At 47.0% G+C, this 19235-nt stretch overlaps 2 protein-coding genes across 2 annotated transcripts; both read left to right on the forward strand.

Moving 5' to 3' along the window:
- Positions 1-680: 680 nt before the first annotated feature.
- On the forward strand, positions 681-7732 carry LOC146207372 (uncharacterized). The gene is made up of 2 exons (XM_084586997.1): positions 681-883; positions 4825-7732. The coding sequence occupies exons 1-2, from the start codon at positions 814-816 to the stop codon at positions 5361-5363; spliced, it is 609 nt and encodes a 202-aa protein (XP_084443123.1). The 5' UTR covers positions 681-813; the 3' UTR covers positions 5364-7732.
- Positions 7733-7918: 186 nt separating this feature from the next.
- LOC146207373 (uncharacterized) lies at positions 7919-9356 on the forward strand. Its single transcript, XM_084587002.1, has one exon. It carries the CDS (start codon positions 8497-8499, stop codon positions 8863-8865), a length of 369 nt encoding a protein of 122 aa, XP_084443128.1. The 5' UTR covers positions 7919-8496; the 3' UTR covers positions 8866-9356.
- The last annotated feature ends 9879 nt before the right edge of the window (positions 9357-19235 follow it).

Raw genomic sequence — 19235 nt, forward strand, 5'->3', positions numbered from 1 at the left:
TGTGCCCTTACAAGGGAGTGTGCTAGGGGACATGCTACTTCTCCCTTATGAGCTGCTGCCACCGGCGGAGCAGCGCATGCGTCAACAGGTGTCTCGTTTTACTCTGTGCTGGTTTCGCGGCGTTAAACAGAATTGTGCAACAAATTAGTTTCACTCGACGGTAGACACCTCAAACATGCCGTCAGCGGAGACACGTGCCGAAAGAGAAATTTGTATCCTTGAGCTCGGTGCACCTTCCTTCCATTTCTTCGAGATATAAATACTCTCGACGGAGAGATCGAATGTGATTTTTGCGCTTCAACAGCATCTAAATACGGCCTAGGCAGACAGGATTGGATCCCAGAAAGTTAAAATCAGGAAATAAAATTAAATGGCGAAAACAATGCATTGTTTACAAAAGAAGCAGCTCAGGCAACGTGCTTAAGGCAACGTATCCTTGGTGAAGGATAAACTAGATTATTCGTTACTGCTGTCTCAAAACATAGAGCGTCTGCAATGCTGACAACAACAACCACTCTGTTCTGTACTATTCTCGTCTGAGTGACGCTGCGGTGCCGCTTTAACGTCGGACCCAGTGCACGATGCGGCATCGCCGAGAGTTCTGCTGCCTGTTTGGGACACAGCGACAGGAACGTGTTTGGTGTTTGAACGCAAGCTGGCAAAGGAATGCGTATGCGAGGGAGAAGGTCGTGGAATGATAAGAACGCTTCAATACAGAGAAAACCCATTGTTCTTGACGAAATAATCTTGTCAGCATATCACCCGCCCTTCGATGCTCGCGAATGCCATCGAACCGTTCGCCACAGGTGCGAGATGCCGCAACACTTTGGTTTCTGTCCTGCTTTTCGCGATCAAGGCACCAAGTATTCGGAGGAATCATCAGGTAAGACTTTTTTGAAAAGCTGCTTTCATGTTGCCGGCATAAGCCGCGAGCCTAAATGCGGAATTTTATGCAGTAAGATTTAGACACAAGAGCTGTTGATATCAGGTGCGCCCGTGAGCTGAAGTCTACGGGCAGCCTCGATTACCAGTTTTCCGATTATAGTTAAGTTTGCAGCAGTTATTTCATAACGAATGCATTGAAGAATGCCTTCAATATCCCTCGTTCTCTTAGAAACCGGCACTGAAACAATTATTCTTCATTTACTCTTCTACTGTGGTGCTTGCTGTGTCACGTGCTAAAAGGTGTGTCATTGTTCGGGTTTAGAGGCGCAATACACTTCTGCTATATTTTTACGTCACTTCATATCAATCAATGTTTGGAAATAGCTGGAAATAGCTTATCCTACCAGGGTTTCCCTGACAGTAATGAACATGGGCAGAACGATAATGTTCCTGGACGGCGTTGTGACCTTTGCGGGGTCGATGAGTTCGTTTTGTGTCATAATAATCTCGTTCGATCCTAAGAATATCGTACACTGTCCCTTCGACACATATAGAAAAAGTCCCATATTGGCATCGGGAATCGAAAATTGACAACGTCGGCATTAGCAGGTTGAGTCGGACGAGGTGCACTCAAGGTGTAATCTAAATGACAAACTTTACAAAATGTGCCTAAAGTAATGCATGGTATATTCATAGAGATGAAAAGTATCCGTATATTCTCATCAGCTTCCACATTTTGGCAGAACAGCATGTATTTTGTACCTGTCATTGCTTGGTACAAGCTGCACTGGTAATTTGAGGCGTGACCTCACATCCCCGTATAGCTTTGTGCCGAATCTCTATACCATATGACGACTGAGAGGCGGATACAGATTAGTGCGATAAGCGGCGACTGTGAGCCGTTGATATAGCTATTGCTGCTTGACCTAGATACCGGAGAAACAAAAGGACAAAATAATGAGATTTTATCCCTCTAATAAGGCTTGTCATTTAGGTAAGTTAGATCGTTTTGCGCGCACGCACGCACACACGCACGCACGCACACACGCACGCACGCACGCACGCACGCACACACACACACACACACACACACACACACACACACACACACACACACACACACACACACACACACACACACACACACACACACACACACACACACACACACACACACACACACACACACACACACACACACACACACACACACACACACACACACACACACACACACACACACACACACACACACACACACACACGCACACACACACAGGTTATCATAACCAACGATAGGTAAGCGTTAGAGTAGTTTAGCCGTATACGTCTTTGATATTAGCCGTATACGTCTTTGATAGGTCAGGTCAACATGACAACTATTGACGTAAGCACACAGTGATAGACATTTTAATTTTCTTCGCCCCTCTCTGCTCAGCATGGCAGACGGACATAAAGTCACGGGTGAGGTTTCGACGGGCTCGTTATGACATCTATGTGAAGGAAGTACACAGCCTCAGAAACAAACAAACAAGAAAAAAAGCATTGGGGTATGCCTTTTTTTTTCTTTTATATACATAAGCCGCGGTGTTAACCAATGAGAAACTATTACTGCAGTCATTTTATGGCTGAAAAAAAAAAAAATGACTGGAAAGGAAAAAAAAAACGCATGTCACTGGTGAGGCCTGAACCACGCCCCTCCGAATTCTGTGTCCGCTGCTCTACCAAACTGCTCTATACTTTTTGAAATATATTACCAAGCTTCGACAGACATCAAAATACACTGCAGAAGAAAAAAAAGTAAAAGCCGCCAACTCCTACGAGTATGGCTCCATCACACTTAAATTCTCTAAGCGCAGCCAAAAGCTCTAACCTTGGTAACCTGTCTGAGACCACGTTTGAGATTTAAATAGCTCAATAAACTCGTGAATGCTTTCACGAAAGTACATGCGTGCAGTCCACGCATCCATATCGCAGTGATATCCGGCCATTCGGGAGCGCCATATATAATGGAGACCAACGAGCGCAAATAAATCAAAAGGACAGCCATCTGTATTATGTGTGTAGGCAGAAATCTAATTCCATACGAGGTGAGCGGTAACTCTTTTCTAATAGTCCTTTCTAGCACGTCCCAGAAATAAATGCCTTCCCAACAGTGCAAAAATACCTGATTTATTGCTTCGGATTGTTTACAGATGAGGCAGTTGGATCCCCATGGTAGGAAAAGCTTTTTTTTTTTTATATATTATTGGAAACACTTTACAGAGTAAGTTCCGGTGTGCAGTTTGAAAAAGAAACCTCTACACTCCGGAGGCTGTTCAGGCTTCTAATTTTGTAGTTCTCTGCTGTGTTTGAGTGCTTACGTTAAGAGAGTTCATCAGCAGTACCTTATCCGTAGCGGGGAATGTATAATATAAGTCCAGTATTACCGCGAGTATCCAGGTGAACGGGATCGAACGAGGGGAGCGGAAGCTTTAGAACCACTTTAGGCTACCCATATTCTCAAGACAGCCAAAACTGACAAGGGTGTGGAATAAGGGCTCTGTTATGACATGCAAATCAAGCTAGCACTCACCCAGGGAAAGCACGACGAATGTGGACGACAGACAGACAGATAGACAGATGGACGGATGCACTTATTTTAGTCAGGTACTAGTGACTGCAGGAATATCGGATATTTGTCTGTCCTAATGGTAATCTGCTCTTGCGCTGACGCCGCTGTGTCACAAAAGAAAGTGTAAACTTCAAAGCCCTGATTCAAAGAATTGCTTAGAAACCCTATATATGCAAAGAGGAACGACAACGTTGTATAAATCTGATGCAAGAAAACAGAAAGAGTGTGTGAATACTGCGCGATCCCGACCGCATCCAGCGGGCAGTTTACTAAGGAGAGGCTTAGGTTAAGTAAGTGGGGCGAATCACCAGAATGACTCGCTCCTGGCAGCACGTGCTTGGGAGTGGCATTGAGGTCAACAGGAGTTTGTGATTTCTTTTCAAAACAGTACAAGCAAGTGTTACGATGCTGTCCGAATGAATTATTGCCGCTTCAGAAAGGCACTTTACGGAAATAATGAGAGCTGAGGGAGCTGAGTACTGTGCGAAGTAAAAGCTGCAGTTCGAGGCCGTGGGAAAAATGTCTTCCTTCACGAAAAAAATAAAATAAAAAACGCGGTTCATCACTTATAGATGCGTGTTTTCTTTTGCTGATTTCATGCTTGCTTGTAGAAAGTGTCTTTTGTTAAGCAAGCACAAAGCAAACAACCATATTATCCGGAATTTTCAAGCCTAATTAACCCGATTAATTATCGCGCACGACTGACCCAAAATAAACTGGAGGTGTAACCTTGGCAATGTTTCGTCCAGCTGACAGACTCTGCGTGCGCACAGCTGCTCTACACAGACGTCTCCGAAGGAACGTATAGTACAACTACTTACACTGAAATACGCCATTGTATTAATTTGGCAAATTGGTCATGTTCATACATGTCTTGAACATATGGCACCACAAAATGGGTAGCGCCGTCCTTGTCATCTCGCCTAAGTCCCTGTCCATTTGCGCTGCCATCTGTTCACGCCATTCTACACTACAGTGATGATGTAGATTGACCTCGGTTTTGAAATATTCAGAGAAGGATCTGCTGTTCGACGGTATTTGACTACAATGCTCCTCACCTTCTAAAACTGTCAACAAATGAAGGGATTGAGAGGATATAAGGATTGTGCAGCAACAGAGATGAGCGCAGCGGTTAAGTTTTCTTTCATTGACAGAAAATACGAGGGGCACAGTTTCTTCCGACCGACAACGTTCACAGAAGTTGATCAGGTGAAATGATGACTGCATTCTGTTCCTACCCGAAAACGATAATAAACCAGAAGTCGAAACCCTTTAACTCCAAAGATAACGACTGAAACGTTTGGTTTATTTCCATCCATTTTCAGGGAGAACGTCCATGTCAACGAGTACCAGAAACATTATGGATCCTCTTCTCTTCGACTACTACGACCTTCCATCGGCCTCAGACATGGCGGCCTTCCGCGACGACCTCGCCCGGGAACAATCGGGCCGCAAGCCGGCTCAGATTGTGATTATCGGCGTCGCCAAGTGGTTCGGACGGACAGTCGCACAGCGGATCATAAGGCACACCCGCGACTATCGCGGAGGTCAGGAGCTGGTGGCCATCGACTTGGTCATGTTTCTGTTGACCGAGGGACACGAGTTGGAGCACTGCTCGATGGAAATATACGCCAGCCATTTCCCCAGCTTATCCAAACTCTGCATGGACGATCTTGAGGCGCAGGCCCTGGATTTGGGAAAGACGTTTCGGGGATTCGACGTGAAATACGCCCGAGTGTGGGACCGAGAGTCCTTGGATGCCTTCCGAACTCGGGTGTCCGGCAGCGGGGTGAATGTGGCCAGCATGAACTGTGACGACTGGAAGTTTTTGAGGACGCTTGAGCGACAGTGGGTGGTCCCGTGATACCGAGCAGCCTTATGATAACAGTGAAAGTCGTATTTACGTATATACAGGACGCCAAAAAGTAAAAAGAACGCGCTCTGCTTCTTCTAGTCTTTCCTCGCCATTCTGGAAAAACAAAAGTGAGAGATGGCGTGTCCTCGCATAGACGTCACATAAGAGTCACGAAGAAATCTAATTACATTACGTGTCGGCAATGCAATAGAAGCTGTCGATCCCTATACATCAAGTTTTGCACCAGTCTATCACGGTTGTGTTTGCGGACCTCTTACTTCTGCCTGTATAGGACATGTATAGGACATCTCCTCGAGTCGCGCAGTTAGTGGTTAGATGTTCATCCGACACACCTTAGAAATGGCGCCGCGGACGCGCTGAGACATATCGAAACGTATAGTTGTCACTTGTTCTCGTGACATCACTTCCAGTCCGGGGAATTATGCGACCGAAGACGCGTATTTTTCCCGATGAGGATTGCTATCTGCACAAGTGGGACTGGAACAATGAGCTTCAATTTTATTACCCGGACTAATACCGAGACAGGGGCTTTAGCAGATGCCGCTCAGTTAGGTTTGAAATTTCTGATACCATTAAGACCGAAAATGCCAAGACCACTCTGTGAGCAGCCAGGAGCAGGAAATTCACATTTGACGGATGATGTATGGCCGCACATTGGGTAACAAAACAAGGGCGCATTGATGGTGACCGCGCGCTGTGGGAACGAATGTTTATATCCCAGAATAATTCGAAGAATTTCGCCTTTTTTTTTTTTTTTTTTGTCATGCATTCGTTTTGGCGGAGAACAGAATGTCAGCTTTACGGTAACACAATTTTTTTGGTGGTTTTGATAGGCCAGGAATCCTACATCTGCCAGAAGGCATTAAAATATATGATGATTATTCCGTGATCATGGCGGCGGAAACAACTGACCGTACGAGGAAACAGCCCGAAAAATTATACATTGTTCGAGTAGCTCTTCTTATAACACGGAATAGGCGTTACACGTGTTATTGACATTTTGTGATATCACTCAATAGTGAAAGAAGCTATGTTGAAGTGCCCATGCTACGTATCCCAACTTGTAAGCTTGCGAAAGTTAAACTGCGATTGGACGCAAATCTGCGAAATGTTTTGTGCAGGCTACACCCCCCGAGTATTATATTGACACCAAATTTCCCTGTCGCTTGAATACAATCAGGTTTAACGGCGACAATGTCCAAATGGGAGGCGCATTGAATGGCAGGAGTTGTAATAAATTATTTTAACCCATGAGTGAAATAATGATTATTTCAGGCGAACCGTGACGTAGGTCAACTGCCAGCTGAATGCGGAAGTATTAAAGCAACTGCATAAGAACGAACCAACTCGATCATGCAGAAACTCCCCGGAATGCGATCTTCGCTTCGGCATAACCGGAAGTGCCCGATGTGAGCGCAGTGTTGGAGGAAGAAGGAAGTCGTATTTCCGAGTACTGAAGCACGACCGAACTTTCCCATGACGCGGACTACGTCTTACTCGACGATTTCCCTTCCCATCGGCACGCAGCGACCACGCGTACTAGAGGGTACCGGCTTCAAGAAACCGGACTCAGCCGGACTTTAGCCAGATGACGGCCGGCTCTGATAAAAATTCTGCTTGCGCAACGCCACCCGACAGCTTCTTGCCACGCGTCCAGCTCTTCAAGTCGTCCAAGCCACACACCGAACGGGTATAGCTTTCCTCGTTCTCCGATGTCTTTTTATGCATTCGGGGTTCTAAGGAAAAGTAAGCGGCTGTCGCAAAAGGCATGAAAAAAGAAAACTTAAATACTAGTTGTTTTTCTGCCCCCTCTGTGATAGGCTTTTTCTTGGCGACCACCCCAATATACGATGAGCGCGACTACAGATAGGCCGAGTAATGCACTGACTTAAGCCTCGATTCATAAAGCCCGAATCATCCAAACTCTCGTGCAAGTATCGTTCCCTCAGCGACGGTAGAGGCACATTCTCTGCGCGCCGAGAAAACAAAGCCGGCGGTTTAGCTCATCCGCCACAAAGGTCCCGACACTTGCAGCGGATGTTTGCCGATTCCGTTTTGGGCCATGCCGCTCGCTCCGCGAGATCAGATTTCGAACGGATAATCTTAGCGACCCGCTGAAGCTCGCCGGCCGTCGCCGAATCCAGCATAGCCGACGGGGCACAAGACGCATCGTGAAGAACGAGCTACAAAACTGGAAGTGCGCGACGACGAGGATAAAGGAGAAATATAGAGGTCGGACCAACGAGAGGCAAAAACAAGGGAGAGAAAGCGGTGCGCAGGCATGCACGAGGAAATAAAAAGAAATAACAACACAAAGGAATTAAGTGAGAGCCGTAACGGGAACGGAAAGAGAGCTGAAGTGGCAGGGGGTCGGGGTGGAGGGGTCGGTGTGGCGGCAGGCACGGTGCAAAAGCGAGCGATCCGGCAAGCATGCTCTCACGAGCCACGCGCGTGTAGTTGGGCCACGTCGGAGCTGACGTGTAGTGCCTGGAAGAAGAGGGTTAACGTCGACCGGCGGCGGGCTGTGAGAGGGGGGGATGAGGGGGGAGGACGGACCGCAATAGAGAGCGGCGCTTCCTGCGCTGATAACGCCGACGGCGGCTGGGAGCGCGCGTACGCGCAATGGTCTCAAAGTGCGCTCCGGCGATACAACTCTCCAACGGCTCCACTCTATACCTCGCTATCAAGCGGCTTGCTTAAAAGGAGGAGGACGCAGCGGCTCCGGCGAGCGTCGCATACACGCACCGACTACGTGGCTTTGCGGACGACGAGCCGACGGCTCACGATCGCAGCAGCGTTGCGTTGGAGCAGCAGGAACACCTGTAGCGAGGAGCGAGCTGTGACGACAGCGACCTTCACAGCGCACCGATCCGACTCCGGAGACGCAGACCACTGCGAGAGCCACACAGCGAGAGAACTGCTGCCGCAAAGCTAGGGCTCTCCTCTCCCTAAAGACTTCGCGGAGCAGCGAGCCTGTCTTGGGCCATTGTTCTCCGAGCGTCGGCGGAGCCTTTTGGAGAAAGTGCGTGCAACGCTCCACTCTCCACAGCACTCAGTCACTGGCGACGTTGACACTTTCCAGTTTCCGACAACTGTTCAGTAAGAAGCCGGAAGGAAGAAAATGGAGTGCTACGAAGACCCCGAGAACCCGGGCCAGGTCTACGTCCGCCTGCTTCGTCAAGACCTGCTGGAAGAACTCTTGATGTCCAAGAAGCGCGGCAGGCTCGTCGTACTTTTGGTGGACAAGGAGTTCCTCGTGTACCGTCCGGCGCACGGCGCGAGGTTGACGTCTCCTCCGAACATAGACCTTCTGGTTAAAGACGTGAGCAGGGTCCTCGGCCGAGACCTCTGGGGCGTCGGACAAAATCACACGTCTAAGGATTCATCGGTGCACATCTTCACGGACATGGACCTTTACGACTTGTCAGACCTGCTGGCCAAGGAATTGAACGTCAGAGTTTTCTGCCATCTGTTCCATCGGGTGAGGTGATTGAAAATGTTACTGTGGATGCTCGTGGGAAAGAAACCAGCCGCCGCACCCTCTCCTCCGTTGGGAAAAGAGTAGTACTCTTACTTCAAGATGGGACTGAGGTATTTGGCAGCTTGTGCTCTAAGTCTGAAGCTTCGGTGGTTTTTTCGCTGAAACGTGTTCAGAGCCAGAAACGGTTTCGCCTTGGAGGATGACTTGGGTGTGTGCGTGTGTGTGTTCGCAATGTGCGTACTTTTTTCCTTCTTCGTGTACCACACAAAACGTGACGCCGCGCTGATCATGCCTAAAGATCGTGATTTTCAGGGCGGTGGAGCGTGAAAAGAGCCTTCGAAGGGCGTAACACTAACGTCGCCTCGCGGGACGTACTGTGTCAAGGCGCAGTGAGGTGTGGAAATTCGTGCCTTTTCAACACGTGCGCGAAAAAAGTGGTGACCTTCTCACGTGGCACCTGTTGAAGCACGACTCGCAGAACCCCTCACATGAATTGTTAATTTGTTCATTCTCTTTTGTCAGTGGTGACGTTTTTGACAGCGTAAACCACAAACGTCGCTTGTCCTTTTCCGCCTGGGGTTTATTTTGGACGGTGACCACGAATAGTTCCAATCTCAACATTACATTCCAAAATGTTCGTTCAAAGTTTATACTGCGGAGAATTCTGGATTATATCTTAAATCATGGCGTGCGGCTAGTTTTGAAACCTTATAACTCGTGATTAGTGCGCCGTATAGCGATAAGCATTCGAGTGAGGCTAGCTGTTTAACTACTTTTATCCAAATCATAACCCTCTGGTCCACTGCGACGTTGACGAAAGTAATCTTAGTTTGGATTTCTTCTTTTTTTTTTTTTTTAAATCGTAATGAAGTTCTCGAACTGTTGTAATGCGCATTTTTAAACTCGCTGTTTCCTGCTCCGAACTTGCTCTGCTCAACACTCGGTGAAACAATACACCTGCGATTGTTTTTATTTAGAAGATTGACGGGGGGCACAGAACTGCTCGACACGCAACGTCGAACAATCAGCCTCCATGGCATTTTTTCAGGAGTTCATTAACGGTCTTTAATTTTGTAGCTGTATTGACGTTAGCAGAGAACAACTGCTATGTTTTTGCCTATTGATGAATAATATAAAACATTATTTATGCGATTAATGCTGCAACATGACTGCGAGCAGTCGTCTTCTACATCTGGAGAACACCATTATGGAAGCGAACTTGTATGCGTCTGTCGCACGAAGTGTAATGTGCCGCATAGATTCTGTGCCCTTGCTTGCTGATTTGCGTGGCCACTGTCTCATTGCTGATATATCTCAACACTGTGAGGAGCGCAATTGTATTTGCCCCGGATTTTATTTATTTCGATTGACACTGCAGAGAAAAATAAAAAAAAATCACGAAATTTCTCAACAGCTGATTCTTTCTACACGCAACGTTCATATTTTAAATATGTGCATGAAATGCATCAACCTACGTGTTGGTTTTTGATAGCAGGAACCTTGAAGCGTGCAAGGTGTGAATTAGATTAGCGGCTAGACAATTGATTGATGCATGAGACGGTAGGATGAAAGCGCATGAAAGGAATACGCATTGCACTCGAAATCTAGATAAAGAAATGCACGTGCGACCGATAATAATTGGCAAACAAAATATCGGACACAGCGCCCTTCAACAATTCGATCTGACGCACTTTTCCTTCTTGTTCTTTCTTTCTTTCTTTCTTTCTTTCTTTCTTTCTTTCTTTCTTTCTTTCTTTCTTTCTTTCTTTCTTTCTTTCTTTCTTTCTTTCTTTCTTTCTTTCTTTCTTTCTTTCTTTCGTTCGTTCGTTCGTTCGTTCTTTCTTTCTTTCATTCTTTCTTTATTTATTTCTTTCTACTCCACGCTATTCTGTTTGCAAGTAACGCTTAAATGATGTTACGTCTCTGAAAACATACGTCTGTCGTGTGTAGCGCAGTGTGTGAAAACCATTACTGATGTATTCATGATTTATGCAACCTTTAAAAAAGTCTGCCGCCTTCTGTACACACCGCCAAGTGAATTCATCAATCATCACAGGTGGCTGCGAATGCCAGTATAATACGTTAAGAAGGTAAGATCTAGATGTCGCTGACACAACGAAAAAAGGGCCGTCGACAGCTGCTCTCTCTCCACGGACTGCATTAGGAGCAGGCTCATTTTGATTCGATGAGCCGACAGGTGCTCAGTGAAAGTGGTGTGAGCGATCGAGCATTTCCACGTCGCAGAGTGAAGGAGGAGGTCATTACTCTGCAAAGGACGTCCGCGCGTCACGAACACGTATACCTGCACCGCTGACGGTTGCAGGGCCCGAATGCAAACGCTGCACGCTGACGCCGCGCCACCGCGGTATGCATGCACAGGCCTTTACCGGCGTATACGCGTCGCATCGTGCATGTAGGTGTGCAAAAATAGGATCCCTCGCTGACGGTGCTCCGAGGCACAAGTTGAAACCGCCTCGATAGCAGTGCCGCCTCTTTTCTTTGTTTTGTGTCGTCCTACCTGCAGGATTTTGCAAATAGGACGTTTAAGCGGCATTTTCGCACTGCTTAGGGGTGGCCAAATCAACGCAAACCGGTCCACTCTTACGACACTACTTAATTAATCTGTATTGTTCAATAAGACAGCTCTGCGCTAAGCTGCCAATGGGCACTATAAGATAAGAGCAGTGCGAGTTGGAGAAAAATATCGAGCTAACGATGTCATATACCTAAAGACAAAGTCGAACGCTGGAAATAAATTGGTTTGGTTCGGTTTGATTTGTGGGGTTTAACGTCCCAAAGCGACTCAGGCTATGCGAGCCACCGTAGTGGAGGACATCGGAAATTTAGACCACCTGGGGTTCTTTAACGTGAGCTGGTTACGCATGGCACACGGACGCCTTGCTTTTCGCCTTCTCCAAAAAGCGGCCGCCGCGGTCGGTATTCGATCCCGCATCCTTGGGCACAGTAGTCGAGTGCCATAACCACTGCATCACCACGGCGCGTCCAAGCTGGAAATGGATTTAGACGGGATATGTAATGTAGTCATGCGAAGTATAGATAATCAGTAGTTTGTTAATACAAACAAACACTCCCTGCTTTGAACCGGGAGCCGCGCTCGGGATAGAGAAAAGCTGATCTGGATTAGTGAGGGAATGCTTTGTCCTGCAGTAAGCGTTACCTAACTGGTTATGACGATGAAACCACCTTGGCAGCCACCGTTTGATCTCGACCCTGCACACATCCCAGTCTTTGATTCGTCATCGTCATTGATATAATTAGCCTAACTATACGCCTCTTGCAGGACTACTTCCGTTTCCACCAAACCTCCTATCAACCTTATCGCCAGTTGGAGCCACTGTGTCCCAGAAAAGGTCATAATCTCCTCCATCCAGTTGACTCTTCGCTGCAGCTTCTACGTTCGTGTTCTCTCGGAATCTATTGCGTTATTCTATAAGGCTGATCCATCGGTTATCTACTCTTTACGTCACGTGTCCTGGCCTCGTGAAGTTGTTAATTTCCGCGGGGATGCCAGTAACCCAAGTTTGTTCCCCCACCTGCTGAGCTCTTCCTGTGATATTAATCACGCTGACAATAAGCGGAACGTTGCCAAACGAACTATTGCTCAGTGGTAAGCAGAAACGTTCCTAATGTAATTGAGACAATCTGCAAAGTAAACCAGAATGAGTTTAGGAATAAAGAGAAGCTGCGATAAGGCGCAGTGTAAGTGAAAACACCGAAAAGGAAGCAATCTACGCTCAACAAAAGCAGTAGGAGAGCAGTTGCCCGGACGATGCTGCGCATATCAAGCTATACGCAGAAAACTTTTTTCCCAGCTGCTCGCTGCGACATACAGCGTGGCAAAGCCATGAGACGAGCGTTAAGACAGGGCAGTTTTACTTCCCTTTGCAGAGCATGTCCACTAACGGCTCTTTTTGTCGCGAGGCGTTGCCTTCAAGTGCGGGTGAGGGGGAAAGAAAAGAGAATGCGAAGCGGAGCAAGCTATAATTCGTGTCCTACAATGCAGGTGGCCGCCAGCTATTGAGACCTTGGAAGCGAGAATGAGGTCGCCGCTAAAGCTTTTGCCGTCGCATGCGACTCTATTATGAGATACTGGAAAAAAACTCCGATTTTTGCTTTCATTTGAGATTCGATTCTGGCTGGCCCTTTATGACGGTTTTGACGTATTAGGCCGCAGATTGCGTACTTACAACACAGAAATTTGAGGCTGTTTCTTTCCCTCCATTCTGCCGAATGAAGCCCGTGACTGTTATGGTAATCTCCACCAAATTCATAGACTCCGTGATGATTAGCTGGAAATCAATGGCAATAAGGTATCGCCTCAGAGGTTAAAGCCGCGGTCGTTTCTAATAAAGAGTATACTGATACGTCTGAGTCAGCCAACAATGGCACAATTTAGCACAATGTATTTAGAGAAAATGCCGTTCTAGCGTCCAGCTCACCGCTTTCATACGGCTACAAGAATACTGCCCTCGTGGGTGCTAGACTGAATGCCGGCAGATAGGTGTCCCGTTCCCGCCTGGCTCAGCGGGTCCTGTCATTTATATTTTTGTGGAGATCCGACAACGAGCGTGCCTGTGAATCATATCAACAAATTTGGTGACCCGGACGTGATACGTGACTCTTCTACCTGTGCAGCAGAGCTAACATTTGGCACTACTCTCCGTGTCCCTGGCAGGTTCGAGCCCTCGCCACCCACGCCTGCTGACGTCACGGGTTACGTGTACGTAGCGCTATGAGCACTGTCGTTCCACCACGTCACCGCCAGTATTCACGTCAAATCCTGTCAAATTTATTTTTATGGAGACCCGACAGCGAGTGTGTCTCTGAATCATCTCCACAGTTCCATTCCCTATTCGCCTTGTTGTCTTCTTTTCAATGAACTTGAATTCGACATTAAGTTTTTTTCGTCATTCATTTTTTTAATCAGATAGTATTTTTTTTTTTTTGCTCTTTTCATAAAATACTACTCTTGGAAACTTAATCCTACTTGTAAATTTCTGCCATTCTTGTTCAGAAGCTTTTCATTTTTGCGTTGAGAAAACGCGAGAAAAAAAAAGGGGGGTTCTTGTCTTTCTTTTTTTTTTTTTGTATTTTCCAATAAGAGGAGTAGCGGCGTTGATGTTACCCTTTTTTTTCTCGCCAGGCGAAGTAAGAACGTGTCGTAAACATGGCGCTTTTTCTTTTGAAAGTAATGCCACTGTCCTTTTCAGAATAGCCAGCAGTATAGGCTTTGTTCAATGACCCTCACTGCTCGCTTGAGAGTCAGTTAAGAGCGAACTGAGGGTGGAAATGCTTTTATGGAGTTTACACATGTGCTGAACAACACATGACGAGAGTGCAAAGATCACGACTGTTTGTTTAGAGAAGCGTTGACAACCTGCACGGTAGCAATACCGAAGCCTGCATCGGCTCAATAAGAAAGCAGTTGAATGACTGCAGTTTATAGGGCGTTCCGAAACGCCAGTGAGAGCGATTTCTTTTCGGACGTCACAGAGATACCGTAGGACACAACTTCGCGAAAATAGTCGCAGATATTTTGTTAGAACACAACAAAAACTGAAGGTCGATCGCGCCATCTCAGCTTTGCAGACCGCATGAACTCGCTCTCTAATGGGCATAAGAGCTCTTCGAGAGCGACCACTACTTGAAGGCTTAAAAATCAAGTCCGGTTGAGTTGCAGCGCCTTATAATTTCTACTGTCTCGTGAAATCATGACAATTTTTCGACAGCAATGTTCAGTGCGCGATATTCTAGTGCCTTCCGGAGTGATCTCTGGAGCCCACTTTCTTTCAGCATTACTGAATTAGGACCACTAACTAACCTTACACGGTATCTCTTCTGTGCGGTGGTAAGCTTTAATTTATCAAGCTTCCCTTTGCGATAATGGAGGACAGATGTAATTCGCTCCGACAGCTTAAAAATTTTGGATAAAGACTGGTCTATTCACTTCCCTTTCTCTTGGAAATACGACACGCAATGCTCAAGATCAAGAAGTTCAGCGCGTCACTTGTCCAGCAGCGCTGTGCAGTGTAAAAAAAGGAACTACAGCCAGAGCAGCTATGCAAATGATGACTGGAAATTGAATTCACTGAGCAACCAATTTAATTCAGGGGCAAATAAAGGTCTTTGGTTTCAGGAGTAGCCGGCGCCTCTCCCGAATTCGTATTGTTCACACTCAGTGGGTAACAAAATACCGTAGTTTTTCTTTGTAAACTTCGAATAAAGGTCAGTATACCCTCCTACCTCTTTAATACAAACTTCTTACGTTGGCCGTGATATTAACAGACGTCGGTTTGTTATGTATTTTTTTTTTAACTTCCTGCTTAGTCTCCATAGCGCCAGGAAGGTGCACTAAAGGTTGTAAGAAAAAGTTATTAATCACACTTACCGCTTTCGTGCAATGTCATGCAATACATGACAATACCTTTGCTTAGATCTGGGAAAGGCCTGTAGCGGTGCAATTTTAGTTTTAGGTCTTTTTTTGACTTCTCAAGTAGAACTCTGGTTTCATTGTGAGAGCAGCTGCTTTGTAAATTGTAACTTATCGATCTAGAAATATAGTTCCAATCGGGCGTATTTTAATATGACACACAGGCTGCTATCGCTAGAAACTTTGACTAAAAGAGACAAATTTCCCTGGAAATGGAGCTTTTTTAACTTAGATCCGATCCCTACCTCCCATACACACATGAACTAACATATAAAATGAAGCACCTCATTAGCAGCCGTTATCACTATGGAACTGCAGTGAAGTCAGTGTCATCTTGTCTTGCGAATCTCTAATGGCATGTCACATCTCCGCTGAGTTTCCCAGATGATCAATGTGTTCTTTTTCATCACTGTCATCAATAGTTTGAATAAAGTGGCGGATAAAATTTTGAAATTCAGTATTATCAGCATTATATATTTTTTTCACTGCCAAGTAAAAATTAACCCGGTCGCAAGTGTCAAAAGAAAAAAAATTGCAGTAGTAACAAAATTCGAACAGCACCGTCCTCAGTGTTGTTTTAAGCTTACTTATACGCCATCACAATACCGCGGTTCCACTGAAAGCAGGAACACTCTGCTGGTGGCGCCGCAGATATGCATGCAGCTCTGAGATTAGCGGCATGTCGGATAGCAATACAGGCACCGAGTATGCACAACATGCGCTTGCGCAAAAGGCAGCGCATAAAGACGGGCAGCTCGTAGTGATCGCGCAAGCACACAGCGGACACCGCCGCGTGCCGATCCGAGCAGCCTGTACATCAGGATCACCGGCGATGCGCGTGATGGATGATAATTAATTCCGGCTCTCGGCCCAGCCGGCGGCGCAACGGGGGGCAGCCCGCCACAAGTGCACAACACTGGCGGTGGGAGCTAGGGCTGCGCTCCGCGGCTACAGCGAGCAGACGTCAGAGATGCGTGCACGCCGACTGGATAAAGTGACATGGTTCTGATTTATTAGTAGCAATAGGTAATGGGAAGAGAAAAATCTTTTTTATTTACGATTTCACATTACGGTAGTTCCGCGAGCTCTTTTCATTGCCATCAGTCCCAAATTCAAGATGCAAATGTTTTGTGACGAAAGACGCAGCAGCTCTCTGTCCCAATAATGGGGCATTCGAACTGGCGACCCGGAGCAAGTCTTCTTGCTTCACGAAATCGAAAATACTTTATTGGGCGATTTGGATACAGATCCAGAGTTTTGACTAGACCGTATGGTCCCGGCATCACGCACACATGTTGCTCCTTAGAAGATTTGAAGAGTGCTCGGGATTGCCCATTGGAATTCGCCATAAGTATGGGCGCCTGGGCCGCGCCGCGGTTGAAAGATTGATTTATAGGAAGGGAAAGGTGTGGTATATGGTAACTGTCTCACTTGTTTCCTGTCGAAACCTCAACCGCGCCGTAAGGGAAGGGAGGAAGGTGGGAGTGAAAGTGGAAATAGAGAAAGAGGAGCCGTAGTGGAGGGCTACGGAGTAATTTCGACCACCTGGGGATCTTTAACGTGCGCTGACATCGCACAGCAAACGGACACCTCTTCGTCTCGCCTCCATCGAAACGCAGCCGCCGAGGTCGGATTCGAACCCGCGGTTGAAAGAATATAACTGATTTATTTATAGGAAGGGAAAGGCGCGGTAACTGTCTCACTTGTTTTCTGTGGACACCGCGACCGCGCCGTAAGGGAAGGGAGGAGGTGGGAGTGAAGGTGGAAAGAGAAAGAGGAGCCGTAGTGGACGGTATACGGTGTTAATTTCGACCACCTGGGGATCTTTAACGTGCGCTGACGAGCGTCTGAAAAAAGAAAGAGGGAAACAGTCACTGCAGCGCAGCGCTCCGCATACATTTAGGCTATCACCGCACTATTGGAAAAGGGGAGGTGGTGAAGGGTGGCATTTCCTGGCCCTACGGGGCTGGGACAGTAGGTCAACGCCGCTTGCAGCGGGGGCTAGCCAGCCACCGAATTTTATTTGTTGTAGGCCGTCATTGCACCCACCACCACTTCGGTGGTGGACGGCTCTGTTGTTGAGGCGTGCGTCTTTCTCTCCCTCTTCCTTTTCTTTCTTTTCTATTTTCTCTTCTGTCTGCACGAGGCACCGGAGGTGGCTCAGCTACAGAGCCAGTAGCAGGCCCGTGCATTTTTTTTTTACTTCTTCCTACAGCCACAACAACAGGCAGCGGAGGTAGCTCAGCCACAGAGGCAGTAGCAGGCCCGTGCAATAAGGCGCGCTTGCTCACAGAACAGGCGCAGACACTCACCATAGAAGAAGAAGAAGCAACAGTCGGACGGCGCAGACACACCGATCCAGAAGTGGTAGCTTGGGAGGTCGCTAAAAAGCAGCGAAGATAAGAAAAGCGCAAGGCTCGACGAGCGGCTGAAACGCCAGAAGTACGAGAGGAACGCTTTTCGCTTCGAGATACCCAGGCTTAACCTTAGCTAAGCCACAGCTATTTTGGAACCACAGCGGTGTGTGCACCGAACGTGCAGACGCATAGGTTGGAGCACTATTTCGTGCTAACTCGCACTTCACTTATGCCGTGCTCTGAAACGCGGCTGGCTCCCACGTCAAAGGTCACGCATGAAAGGAAGCCGCAATTTGAAATGAACTGCCTGCTCATGCCCCAAGCGAACAAATGATTATGTTGTTGTTGTTGTGGCTGTAGGAATAAGGAAAAGAAAATGCATGGGCCTGCTATTGGCTGTAGCTGGGCCACCTCCACTGCCTCGTGCAGACAGAAAAAATAGAGAAGAAAGAAAAGGAAGAGGGAAAGAAAGGCGCGCCGCAACAACAGCCGTCGTCCACCACCAGCGGTGGCGGGTGCAATGACGGCCTACAGATAAAAATTCGGTGCCAGGCTAGCGCCCGCACCTGTACCAGCCCCATCAGGGGAGATCACGAAGTGTGTGTGTGTGTGTGTGTGTGTGTGTGTGTGTGTGTGTGTGTGTGTGTGTGTGTGTGTGTGTGTGTGTGTGTGTGTGTGTGTGTGTGTGTGTGTGTGTGTGTGTGTGTGTGTGTGTGTGTGTGTGTGTGTGTGTGTGTGTGTGTGTGTGTGTGTGTGTGTGTGTGTGTGTGTGTGTGTGCGTGCGTGCGTGCGTGTGTGTGTGTGTGTGTGCGCGTGCGTGCGTGCGTGCGTGCGTGCGCATTTGTGCTTGAGCGAGAGAGAGTGAGTGGAAGGGCGGCGGTGCTGCATCGGCGGCGTTAAGCATGGAGTCCGTGAAGTGTGTCGGGAATGGGACCGAATCGAAGAAAGCAAAAAGAAGCCTGAGTATGTACAATAGCTTTGGGATGCCCCACCAGTCAGCCGTCAGCGAAACGTCAAAGTTAGACTCAACTGCAATCATCTGGGCCGCTACTGACGGTAAGGAATACTTTTATCAGCACTTGCATAAATGTGGACTAAAAGCTTATTACGGCGAATTTGACACCTTTCTCCTATCAAATTTGTTTTAACTCATTTAAACGGGTTAAGTTCAGCTGGAAGGGCTTCTCGCCATCTATCTTATGTTACTTTGTTCTTGTCATTGCAGTATTAATGGCAGAGATGAGAATTGAATGAGCACGGTCTACGTTCCCAGTATTAAAAGTATTTATAGGTTTTTTATTTTTTCAGACGAACCAAAATCATTTAAAGAGGAACTGAAAAAAAAAAATGTAAAAGTATGAGATCGGAATATATTCTCTATTTTAGTGACTTAAATTAGTTATTAGTTGTGAAATTATATAAACGCGTAAACAGGGCGCGAAAACGAAAGGATAATGGCTATTCCTTTCATTTACTGTAGGCGTCTACTAGTTCACAAGTAATACTGCGTTTATGAAGCAAATTCGAGCTAGCCATGCTAAAACTTAGATGTTGAATGCAGCAGAGGCCCA

Source organism: Amblyomma maculatum, chromosome 1, assembly GCF_055883805.1.
Source record: "Amblyomma maculatum isolate TAMU_Amacu chromosome 1, ASM5588380v1, whole genome shotgun sequence".
Taxonomy (NCBI): domain Eukaryota; kingdom Metazoa; phylum Arthropoda; class Arachnida; order Ixodida; family Ixodidae; genus Amblyomma; species Amblyomma maculatum.

Excerpts from the sequence above, each read along its gene's own strand:
- LOC146207373 (XM_084587002.1), top strand. The coding sequence starts at position 8,497 with ATGGAGTGCTACGAAGACCCCGAGAACCCGGGCCAGGTCTACGTCCGC.
- LOC146207372 (XM_084586997.1), top strand. The coding sequence starts at position 814 with ATGCCGCAACACTTTGGTTTCTGTCCTGCTTTTCGCGATCAAGGCACC. Across the intron at positions 884-4,824 it reads GTATTCGGAGGAATCATCAG|GGAGAACGTCCATGTCAACG; the intron begins GTAAGACTTTTT and ends ATCCATTTTCAG.